Raw genomic sequence first — 13,000 nt, 5'->3', positions numbered from 1 at the left:
ATCTACATCGGGATCATCCTCATCCTCATCGTACTCATCATAAATTTCTCCATTGATGTCCTCAGCCTGTATCTCTTCTTTGATATGTGGCTCCTCTCCTTTCACACCGTAAGTGCTCTGGATAACAGGCATCCCAGGCTCTGGGCTGCTGGACACACTCGAGTGCTCCGAGGGCAGGTGAGGGGAGGGCATCCCAGCCATGGCGATGGCTCCAGGGTACACAACACCCGCGGTGGCGATGGGGATCTGTGCTTGTTGCCTGTCACAGAGGAATTCCCAAAAAGAGATCATGAGTGAGTGCATGAGTTAGAGGCCAGTCTTACCCCATAGCTGATTTGCTCAATAGTGTCCAACTCTAAGCACTCGATTGCCTAACATTTTAAAAATGAATATCCTACTTAGAGTTGACTATCTTATTGCTGGATAGCCCTTCATGGATTACAAGGCATTTACATGAAATGCTCACTGGATTTTCAGAGTAGTCATTGTGTTACTACTCTATTTTGAGGGGGAAAAGATTGAAACATACCAAGATTAAATAGAAAAACTCATGTTCTCAACTCCAAGCTCACTTGTCCGTTACTATAACATGCAGACATAATTTTTTATTATAACTAAGCCTAAAGATAATTTAATTTTAATGGAAAACTCCTACAGTATTAGAGCTCTCAAAATGCCCAGAATGTACCAGAATTGATAATATTGCATTGTTCCCTTCTCCCCATGGGGTAGGAGGCAGGCCCAGCTTCATGGTAACACTGCTTGTGCAACTGCATTACAGTCCTATACTTGGTTAAAATCCTGCTGCTGGCAATCTTGAAATTCTTTATAACTTTTAAACAGGGGACCCTGTCCTCTCATTTTTGTAACTGACTCTTCAGATTGTATAACTGGTCCTAGCAGGAAGGGATTAATGGACTGATGTTCAAGAAGTGTTGGACTTTGTATTCAGCTTTGTAAAGAGTCATCTACTTGGATAGAAACCACAGACCCTTGGACAGAGCACACAGACTCTTTCAAGGAAATGGAGGGTACAGGGCAGATTTGAGAAGTTATTTTCAAAGATATCCTCTGGCCATATGCAGAACGGTATTTGTTATTCTAAGTTCTCAGGATCTGTTTCAAACATGAGCAACTTTATGTCTATGTACTTTGAGATAATTCGGCAGAAGCAATGCAGTTGCAGACAGCATGTGACAACACTGTCAACAGCCTTGCCACAGAAAGTGGAGGAAAACATCCTGAGAGCTGCATTTCTAATTCAGAATGGAACTTTCCCATTCACAGCCTTGATGAGTCCTAAATATAATCCCTACTCTGTGTGATCCACAGAGACTACACATGTGCACTGATAGCTCAGCAATTCCTCAGTATTCAGAAACAAGTGTTTCTCTCTGTTCAAATCACTTTTATGCTGTGTTCTCTCAAATAAGTTGTGAGCTGTATAATTTATCATAGTGAGATCTTGAGTGTCAAAAACTGCCAAGGAAGAAAAACAGTAATACTTTCAAGTTAGGGTTTATTTTAGTATTGAAGATTGAACCCAGAGGCGCTTGACCACTGAGTAACATCCCCACTCCTTTTTGTATTTTATTTAGAGACAGGGTCTCACTGAGTTGCTGAGGGCCTTACTAAATTGCCGTGGCTGATTTTGAACTACTGATCCTTCTCCCTCAGCCTCCCTAGCTTCTGGGATTACAGGCATGTGCACCGTACCAGATAATACTTTCAAGTTTTAATATCACACTTTAAAAATATTTACTCTTAAGATATTTTATTTGCAAATGAGTTATTGACAAAGTGACTGCAGGAACTAGGTGCTTGTAATGGATACCTGTGGATGTATTTCTTAGGTCCACGAGGCTGACAGCTTAGTCACTCAAAATACTAAGTTCAGGTTCTTTTACAAAATGCCCCTTTGCAACTAAATAAATGTTGCATTATCCCATTGAGTGAGAAAGGAGGTTCTACCCATAAGATAAACAGCTGCAAGTTCCATACCCAACATTGAAGTATTGCCGCATTTCCTGTCGCCGGTTCCTCATTATCGCCTTGTATTCTCCAATGCGCAGCTTTTTGCCATCTACAAGGCAGGTGCGCTTTGGCCTGGGCTTGTACTTGTAGTCAGGGTACTTCTCCAGGTGCTGCTTGCTGAGACGGGCTTGCTCCTCATAATATGGCTGTTTCTCTAGGTTTGTCATAGCTTTCCAGCGAGATCCTGTGAACAAAGGAAGGTTAGGATTCCAATTTGCACAGCTTCTAAGCATCCAAAAAAAAAGAGATATAACTGAGAACAAGAAAATCTAAAAAATGTTGGCCCAAGCCCAGAAATACATAAACATGTTTTTGATTAGTGAGCTTTGATTCAAATGCGAGATCTCACAAGAACAGAGGTGTTGGTGGCACTCTACTCAAAGAAACTATACCCAGAGATATGAACTCTGGGCAATATATTATTTTTCTGACTTGAATGAACAGTTTAACCAAACTTGTATATTATGTGTTTAAAAGCCCATCAATAATTTCATGAATATGCCTTTCATTTATACATTAGCCCATGATGTAATTCAGCTGAAAAGTGAGACAATAATTCAGAACATATTCTGAATCTGAGACTATCTAGTCGGTGTTAATTTTTTTGTGGGGGCACATTATTTGCTACAAGTGTCCCAGTATCACATATTCTCATTTTCCTCAAAATGTTTAAGTGTGACTATAGGAAGGATTATAGTAAAATTCATTTAATTAAAATGCATGTTATTAACGACCATGGACTGGGTAACTACTATATGTTAGATGCTGCACTAAGAACTTTTCACATGTTGTCCAATTTCTATCTTTCCTCACAATCAAATAGATGGCATTTATAGCTACTTTCATAGATGAGAAAACTGAGGTTAAAACAGAAAAAGAAATAGGCTTCAAATAGCAATAAAAATTCAAATAGATGAACTTGAGTAGCTCTGTAAAGAGCACACTAGTGTTAAATCTCAGATCTTTGACTCAAACTCAGGTTTAATAGAATTTAAAATATGCTACAATGTAGACTTTTACATATAAATAGCCACCCACTCTATATGATCTATCAGTGATCAGAAATCCAATGGTAATTATGTAAGATTTTTATCTTCAGAAACCACTTTCAGAAAGATATAAAGATGTCACTTTCCATGAAACAGTATGAATTAATAATGATAACCCATATTGTTTTTCCCTTCTTTTCACTATTAATTTTGGTGTGGATCCAACTGGGATTGAGAAAAACAAATTTGAAGCTTAACTAAAAATAGTTTATGCTAATTCTCATGTTAGATGTGCTTGAAAGCTTTGATTCTGTCAGTATAGCTATGTATAGTAGCAATAGGAGTAGTAGTAAGAGTGTTCATTTTTAAAAGACAGACTTACTTTTATTGCAGATGAAATGTATTTATCGAAAAATAGCCAGCGCAACTTTATCCAAAGAAACAAAGACCAAAAAACTGGACCTACGGGTTCCCTATAGCAGTGTTTTAATGTGGTTGTCCCCCCAAAAACTCATTTTGGAGTTTAAGTCCTTACTGTAAGATATTAAAAGGATGGAAACCTAATTCCACCATTTAGAGGTGTAGCCTTTGGTGAGTGATTATGATTAGGCAAAATCATTGGGATGAGAACCCTATTATTGAACACTAGAGTAGATTTATAAGAAAAGAGACAGAGATCAGAGAAGAAAAACACAGTAGAGATGCTTGTCTCTTGCCATGTGATGCCCTCTGCTACCTCAAGGCTCTGCCAGCAAGAAGCCTTCACCTTATGTAGTCACTGGACCTTAGATCACAATCAGGAGCTAAAATAAGTCTCTTCTCTTTACAGAGTCACCCATCCTCAAGTATTTCCTTTTAGTAATGAAAAAGGGACTAATATGCTTATCGAACATGTACTGGTTAACATTTACCTGCCTTCCAAAATCATCTAAGCAAGATCTTAGAAGTTTCAGGATTGGTTAACTTCTCAATCATAACTCCACATTTCAAATACAAATATTTCACTGTTGAAAGTTCTTTCCTACAAATGCAGAGAATTCTTCAATATGAACTATTATGTTCATTGAAGAATGCAATGAAAGGGGAATTATCTCTGTGTTTAGAATTGTTTCCTGTTGGAACACATGTTACATAGGTTGTATTTGATCATAGGTGTTACAAAGATTTATAAACAGATTTTTATTTAATCTAGACAACTAATATGATTTTATTGGATTTATAACAGAAACTTAGGTTATAGCTTAAATAATAGAATTTCTTTTCCTGTTCCTTTCTCAAATTTCTGTTTAAATAGTATTGTTTAATATTAAGTCAATTGGTGAGGCCATATCATTTGTAGATTTAATCTCAAACTTATTTGTCCAACATTATCATCTAGAAGTACTTGCATAATATTATGTGTTCTTAGGGGATATAAAAACACAGATATGGTTATGATACTATTGGATTATATCAATTTTGTTCATTTAGTTTCTTGCCAGTATGTATACCAGCTTTTTGAAGTTCAGAGCAAGTAGTGAAAAAATGAGCTTACCAGAAATAACTTATTGGCAAATAGGAATACATTAAAAAACCACATAAAGGATGGCCAAGTTAATATAAAATCTACTATCTTTATCCCAAAATTGAACAAAGAAATCAACATTCTCAATTAGAAAGCGAATTGTCAAAGAGTCTAAAGAACAGAAATGTTTATATCTTGAAGTAATCTGCCTCTGGATGCTAAAACAGTTTTTGTACTACCTACTGTGTGTATAATGCTGTCTTTGTTTCCTACACGTGCATAATGCTACATTAATTACAGAATACATAGTGTAGTAAACAAGAGAACTATTATAGTTCCTGTCTTCTTGTAGTTCATCTTCAGTGGGGAAAAATATGTCAAACACTTTATTACAAATTTTATTTTAATTACAATTGGAAAAATACAGGAAGTTAATAGATCCCGCGATAAGGAGGTAAGCTCAGTTTTCTGTAGGGCAGGAAGGCTTCTCCAAGCATCAGAAAGAGAAGAGCATCTTAGGGAGGAAGAATACAATGATCAAGGTCTTTTAGTGGGAGATTAGAGGAACCAAAGCTAGTGTGACATAATGCACAGGAAAAAGGACTTAAGTAGAAGAAAATAGCATCATAAAAGATAGGTAAATTCTCAAATCAATTGACTTCAAAACTGGCATCAACTGGATTACAAATATTTTTAACTCTTGATCAGACAGTTTCTCTGGGAGTGTCACTGACTCCTAAACTGTATTTTAAAATATGGCCACATAATAATTACTCATTTTTTTAAATTAAGAATTAAGATTGTCTAAATCCTAGATGGAACAAAAATGACTACTGAGAATCTAAGACCATGCAGAGTAGTTCTTTGGTTTTGTGGCAAATCCAGTTTTCATTTTTCAATAATTACATTGATTTTGCATAACCAATTGACAAGTTCGGTTTTAGTTTCAATGGCTCTGCAGCTATTACAGTTACTGACTACAGTGGTGGTGTCAGCCCCGGAAACACACTAGATAAGAATGGTGAGAAAACAAATTAGATAGTTCCGAATTAGATGGAAATAGCCACTTGATTTGGGTGTGGCTGGTTGATTGCCCTGGACCCATGTACAAGGAGTAAGTTCCCTGCTATTTTCAGAAGGTTGGACTTTTTGTAATGAAAAACAGAGACATGCAATTAAGTATTCCTTCTGATGACAAAAGAGAAGATGTCTATTAAAAAATACTTGATGCTTAAAATAAGGGGGAAAAAAGGTCTTAAAATTGTTTGTTTCCATTCTAAATCTGGCAATACACTAAAAGTGGAGAGTTTGAGCTGAGCAACATTGTCATCTCCATGGGGTATGTAATGAATTTGCACATTTTACTCCAACTACTGTATATCTAATCAGAAAAAGATGTCCCCCATTCCCTGATCCAGCGCCAAACAGTAAAAGGTGATTCCTTATGTTAACAATTTCAGCAGAATGGCTTATTAAAACCAGATTTTAGGGTATTATAAAATGCTTAGAAGCCCTTTAAAATGTCAACTAGGATCCCCAGAGACTACGTAAAATGTCAACCCAGCTCAAGCGCCTGTTTTAAGCAGAATGAATTAGCAGCATGCTGTCGAAGGCTGTTATCCAAAACAATCAGCAAAGAGGAAAACATCAAGCTTTCTTTGTATTTTTATATGAAATAAGCCATTAGAATGATCTCGAGGATATTTGAAGATCACTTATTTATTTAAAGCTATGGCTAAATATTAAGGTCGAAAACAATTCAGTATTTAATTTTTGACCAAATATAACTGTTACATCTTTAATTAGTACAATTTTATGAGAAAGACTAGACAGCACTCCCATGTAGGCTGTGATGATATAATCGCATGGTCATTCTAATACTCTCTTCTTTAATAAATCAGAAAGATATTCTCTTAGCCAGTTACCTTTTTCCATAGACTTTTGCTACATTTCTCAAGTCTCGTTTTATATCATCAAAACTTATATTTCTCTTCTACTTGGATAAAATTTTAATCGGTGATTATTACTTTTTTTATTATGAAGACACACCAATTGAGTGATTCAAAGGCAGTGTAGGCAATCAGGATTTAGCTTTTGTTTTTATTTTGACATTTTTGGATTTCTAATTTGGGAGTAAGTGATAAAACATGAATATAGTTATACAAATTATTTTATTCCTTTCCAAAGTTCATCCAAATGAAACAGGCATATTGTTTTTTTTTAATGATGGGAAACTTATAAGGAAGATAAAATAGAGTCATAAAAAAGAAGAATAGATCAGAGATGGTAGAGATGTAAAATAAATGCATTTCCTTTTTGATCCATTCACTTTTTGATGTTGTGTAGGTGTGTATATTAAAAAGCTTTCATATGTTCTCTGTATATCTAAAGTTTCACATGCTCATATCTTTTGTAGTAATATTTATCTACTGATGGCAACCTCATTTCAGATGAAAAAACTGAGATATAACAGTTTAACTGGCTAATGGCTTTGTTTGTTTTTATCACATTATACATCACAGACTGGGTAACCTGTTTCCTTGTTGAGAATATGAGATCATAAAAACACAGGAATGTGTAGTAACTACTTTGAGATGATCATTTCCTGAATGAGAAGAAGAACGGATGCCATCTTTTTAAACTACATGTAATTCCAAGTGTGCTATGAGTTTTAAAAAAGCTTTAATATTTTGTTACTTAATTCTGAAGTGAAAATTGGCTGATAGATAAGGTCGTCCTCTTATGTTTTTATTTTTTAACTCTTAGAATTCAGAGAATTAAAAAAATTAAAATTGCCTCAGTGTCTAATACAGTGTCCGCTGGTCATTGGGCCACTTGAAGATGAAACTGGTGACAAAGATGGCAGTAATAATGACATCCAGAAAGATGAAAAAGGAAATGGAATCATCCTTTTGTTTATGGGACTCAGATTGGTCTACAGTAGGTCTCTTTATAATCTTTACCCTTTCTCACCACTCATCTTCTCTGCGTGCTTCAGTGTATGCTTGTCGGGAAAATATGTGCTTTGCTTTCTGTTAAGCTGAAATCTTCAGTGGAAGAAAAATCTCTTAATAATGTGGAAAATTATTTAAAGTTACTAAGTATTACCAAAAATACCTAGTCCCTAATGTTACTGAAGGTATAAATTAAAGAAGGTACAATTTAGATATTTTTATGTTCTGAGTATCTAAACTGATATTCAGCTATAGAACAAGCAGCATCCTCCAACATGATGAAATCTAAATGGAATGTCAAAAATCTTTAACACTATGTTACAAAGGATGAGGAGAGAGGAAGGAAAGCTTACCAATCTGTCTATCATTCACAAAGGAAAAGATTAAAAAATTTCAGTACCAATATATCTAGTAGCTCATGTGAGAGCAACTTTTTTCCTGAGTCATAACTAAATATTTCTGCATTTTAAAAAAATATTTTTTAGTTGTTGATAGACCTTTATTCCATTTATTCATATGTAGTGCTGAGAATCAAACCCAGTTCTTCACACATGCTAAGTAAGTGTGTTACCACTGAGCCCCAGCCCCAGTCCCATATTTCTGCATTTTTAAAGAAGAAGAAATATTATAATAATTAGTATGGAGACACATAGAAACTGGCTACGTTTCTTGATGAACATAGAATGTCTCATAATCATCAGAAGCCTCAATGATGAGGCTTATATTTTGGATAAGGAAATGGCATAAGCTGTCTGTTTTCCAAATCCAGTATCTTTCCACAACTGCAGAAAAGAGAACAAAAATCATGTTTATTTCAGTCATTGCTTAATTCTGAATGCTCTTCTTACCCAGTATCTTGCTGATGTTGGAGTTGTGCATGTCAGGAAAGGCTTGAAGAATTTTCCTCCGCTCATCTTTAGCCCATACCATGAAGGCATTCATTGGACGCTTTATGTGGGGTTCATTGCTACCACGCCCCCTGGATTCCCTATAAATTCTTGACTCTGAAACTCCAGCACTTCCTAAAAAACAGGGAACACCACGTCATGTCAGTGTTAAAACTCTTGGCAACTCTCTTTCTTACATTACTGTTTTTTAGTCTATTAAAATATCTGAAAACAAAAAGTACTTCTGATAATGGTACTTCCAGTTCTTAAGACAGATGCTTGTTTATGAAGTTTTTATGATAAGCCTTGTGGTAGAAAATGTTGTATTTGTAATTTTAGTCTATTTCTAATATGTTTTTCCTTTCTCTCAATGAACTATAGACATTCACCATTTACTTTCAAAAACTCACAAAAGAAGCTGTAATATATGATTTGTGATGCAATATAAAGAGAAAATACTTAGATCAATAGGCACGACAGTACTGCAGAAATATTAAAAATGTAAAGAAGCTGACAAAATTGTGAAATACTAGTCCATGTGGCACGATGGATTATTAAAGTTGAGAATATGTTTTTGCTAAAGACTGTCAGAACTACAGTACTCGTATTCTTTCTTCTCTCTGAGGTTACATAAATAAAAACATACAAGCTAGAGAGAATTTCAAGGTATCAATATGATATAGATATTGCCTTTTAGTGTGCTTGGCTTTTCTTTAAAATTATGTGCTAATATATGCATGAAGCATGTTGATATAGCAGTGATAGTCTGTCCCCCCAAAAGATTTTTGAAAATTGTAGTAGAAAGAACAAATTAATAATTGTATTACTATGGTGTCTTAAGAAGTCTATAGTTATATCCTTTAGATACAAATAGTATATATAGAATATTATATATACAAATATACATATATACATATATATAATTTTTTTCTTTGGAATATTCCCCCTAACATCTGAAGTTATCCAGAGAGACTCACTGGCAGTTACATTTCAATTAGTAAGACTCACTGATGATAAAGCACATCCCACAAGTCACACTGAAACCCTTGGAAGCTGCATCTACTCCTCTTGCCTACTGGGACATCTTAGAATAGTTTCTGCAGAGTAAACAGCTTCCAAGGTACTTGAGTTCAGGCAATGAAAATAAGGAGAGCCAGAAAGAATGAAGAACTCTGACACTAGATTTCCACTGGTTGTCATTACAAAAGGGAGCAAAACTTAAAATACTCCGTGGATTTCCAGAAACTTGTACTATTAATGAAAAGAAGCATCATTGTTATTTTCTTCTTTCATCTTCTTTTTTTTCTTAATTTGAATAGGAAACAAACCCAAATCACCTAGACTTGAAGACTTGAAGAGCATCAAAAAAAAAAAGCAATATGCATATCCATTGGTAGAATTTGTCATTATTTCTCATTTATAACATGCTCTTTGGTCTGGAAAATATTCTTCATACAAGCACAGCAACAAATAACAGCAAGAAAAACTTTGATGTTTTAATGCTGGCTGCAATGGGTATATTTTACCATGCTAATGCAACTTAAAATTTATGAAATGTGTTATTACCAGCAATTGTCTTTTTATTGACAAAAATGAGTGCTAATATATGGCAACATCTTTCTAAAATGGGTTTGTTAACTAGCGAATGATCATTTGCACATCTGCCTTTTCTTGTTCCTACACCTTACAGCAACATAAGCAATAAAAGGAACAGTATGTGACTTCGACAAATTGAAACAAGCTCTTTACATTTACTCAAGCCAGGTTTATCCAAGCCTGGTGAAGTAGAAAACAGAAGGAAATTGTTTGGATATATTAGAGAAGTTTGGCTAGTCCTGGGATGGTGCACACCCTGACAATCAGGTAGAATTAGCCCAAGCACAGAGAGACAGCTATGTCCTTGGGAGTCTGTGGGACCCTTTCTCTTCTACTGTGTGCAGTGACTGGCTAGCCCTGATGCAGTCTTTGCTACTTGCAGGGAACTTCCTCTGCAATGGCAGCAAAATAGAGGGCTGTGCCACCAAAATACAGGCATGCCACCTAACACTAGAGACAGATCACCGGACAGGGAACTGTATCAGGGGAACAGCACTGCCTTCTTTTTCCTTCTTTGCTGTGCAATTTATTAGTTGTCACTGTGGGTGTTTGGAATGTTCAGAGATGACACAAGCGTGAGTTATAGAAGGGAAGCATAAAGTTGTGTGACTGAGTAGACAGGCCTTTTGACTGTGGTAGAGATGATCAGTGGGCAGGATTCCAAAATGCAAAAAAAAACTAGCCTGAACATGTCCTCTGAACCAAGTATTCATGTCATGGTTTGACAAATGGAAACTGAAAAATGAGCTGACAAATACAAATTTCCAAAAAGTTTGTTTGGGGCAAAAGAAGTAAGGATGTGAGAGACAGGGTAGAAGTGATTAAGGGTGCTTGCTTTAGAATCATGCCATCTTGAATCTATGTCCTACCTCTGACATTTAGAGCCCTGCATCCTTGGAAAAAGAATGATTCTGAACTCCAAGGGTTGATCTCTTTATCTGTAAAAATACTTTTAGGTTGTGGTAGGCGTTAACCAAGATGATCTATGCAAAGCACTCCGTGGACTGCTTGGTACCCAGGAATTGCTTGGTACATGTGAAGCATCTATTGTATCAGGTATGAAATGACTGCCTTGTCTATTTTTTAATAGTTTTAACTGACACTAAATACTCCTGTACATTATTGAAATAGATATGAATGATTTTCACAAACCATCAGAATCTCCACTCATATTGAAATCCATCATTGCATGGCTAAATTTTCCTTCTTCATTCTGTTTAACTGCCAGTTGCTGAGTCAGACTTTCCAGTGTTGTTTTTTCCTTTAAAAAGAGATTGAAAATGGGAGGTCAGTTTGGGAATAATAATTATTTGAAGGCTTTTTCCCCCCCTGGACCACATATAATACAATAGCTTCTGGAAGGGATGGGATTTGGGCTTATTCACCTGTGAATGTTCAGTACATTATACTGTGGTGATTAAAGAAAATGAATAGCAGGATTTTTGAAGGAACCATGATTCTTATAAACCCTATGAAGTCTTGGCTTTTGGGTTTGGTATGCCTAATTGAGATATGCTGGGATTCTTGGAGACAACCTTCCCAAATCACAAAATGTGCATAGAAATTTCACAGAAGCAACCTGTTCTACATTTCCAATGCCTGTTTTATTTTTAGCCAGACAGTAGAAGTACAGGAGTGGCATGGGGCCCAGAGAAAGTCTTCCAATAGTCAGGTGACCAAATGTAGAAACATAATTCACAGTAGTGCCCTCTGGTTGCCATCTCCCTAAATGCCATCTGCATTTCTCATGCAAGGGTAATGAAGACATTTAAATATTCATTGCTAATTGCTTGTCAAGTCTCTGTACATCCAATGTGAGTGCCTGCTACTTGGACCACAATTTGATTTGGATTGCTAAGCCAAAATATTGAGTTGGCGAATTATTTGAGATACAAATATACCAAAATTAGATCTGCAAAGACATCAAGTCATTTAAAAGCATGCAGTGTATGATTTGCATTCATGGAGAACAAGGCATTACAAACTAAATTCTGTTCAAGGAAAATATAGTGCTTAATCTAAGCCACATAAGATATTAAATTGCTTCCAAATTGAGAGATTGGGTGACTTTAAGAACTGAAAAAGCATACAATGAAAGGTTGATGCTTTTTCTTGAACTTTCCAGCATTACTCTCAGGATGATGTGGTTCCAAAATAGTTTTAAGTAAAGCATCTATTTGGATCTCATAACATTTGCTCAAGTTTCTTTATAACACTCTTCATCACATTTTCTGAGGAACATGGACATGAATTGTACTAGTGAACTACATACACTGCAGAATAGCTATTGATGCAATAATGTATTCAAAGAAAATAATCAAGTATTTGAGATAATTGTATTACAGGTAAAGAGCCTAACTCATGTTCTCACTAAGAACTAATAGGACATTGACATCCTTAATATAATACATTCTTTATCTCTGTAAAATCTGTGACAATTCTATAATTGTACCAACTAGATAAAAATTTCTCTAAAGTCACTGGCCTTGAAACTCCTGTACTCTATTCATCAAAGTCTGTACATAGTTTAATGGAAAAATATTTTTAATTGTCAATCAGTATACAATGCAGCAGGGAAACAAAAATAGTTTATGCTAACTTTATTTCTATAGAATTATGTGGTATTAACGTAGAAATTAGTTAGACATTTAAAATGAAGAATCTGGCTCAATTTGTTTTGGGTTGTCATTTTTAGCAGTTTAATATCTTCTGGATACCTTTTGCTGAGAGAGTCTGCTCTTTATTCACCTGAGCTCAAGAGCTCCAAGGACACTAGCTTAACAGACTCTTTCTAGTAAATGTAGCTGTTAAAATAAAAGACAGTTACATTAAAAAAACCCCCACATTCCATCAACATGATCTGACATTCCCTGGGTCAATGAAGACTGTACTGTACTTTCTTTGGGGAATGTGCCGGGCATGGATCACCTCTCAAGTTTTGATTTAACAGTGTATAGGGAAATAATACTACATATTTTCTAGAGAATACTTCATTCTGAAGAAAAAAAATTCAAGAAGAAATAGCAAAATAAAGGC

General features: G+C 35.4%; 1 protein-coding gene across 20 annotated transcripts in view; it reads right to left on the bottom strand.

The window, feature by feature from the left end:
• Positions 1–13,000, bottom strand: part of Sox5 (SRY-box transcription factor 5) — a 955,314-nt gene that overhangs the window by 4,859 nt on the left and 937,455 nt on the right. For 19 of the 20 annotated variants that reach the window (XM_078015084.1, XM_078015082.1, XM_078015079.1 and 16 more), the window contains 4 exons: positions 11,117–11,225; positions 8,330–8,503; positions 2,002–2,218; positions 1–259 (listed from right to left, as the gene is read on the bottom strand). The exon at positions 1–259 is cut by the window's left edge and continues 4,859 nt beyond it. In XM_078015084.1, the coding sequence (XP_077871210.1) occupies positions 1–259; positions 2,002–2,218; positions 8,330–8,503; positions 11,117–11,225 (759 nt within the window). The remainder of the gene's footprint in view (positions 260–2,001; positions 2,219–8,329; positions 8,504–11,116; positions 11,226–13,000) is intronic. The other variant, XM_078015075.1, reaches the window with a different exon arrangement.

Source organism: Ictidomys tridecemlineatus, chromosome 6, assembly GCF_052094955.1.
Source record: "Ictidomys tridecemlineatus isolate mIctTri1 chromosome 6, mIctTri1.hap1, whole genome shotgun sequence".
In the NCBI taxonomy this organism is placed as follows: Eukaryota; Metazoa; Chordata; class Mammalia; order Rodentia; family Sciuridae; genus Ictidomys; species Ictidomys tridecemlineatus.
This window is presented reverse-complemented; position numbering and strand designations above follow the sequence as displayed.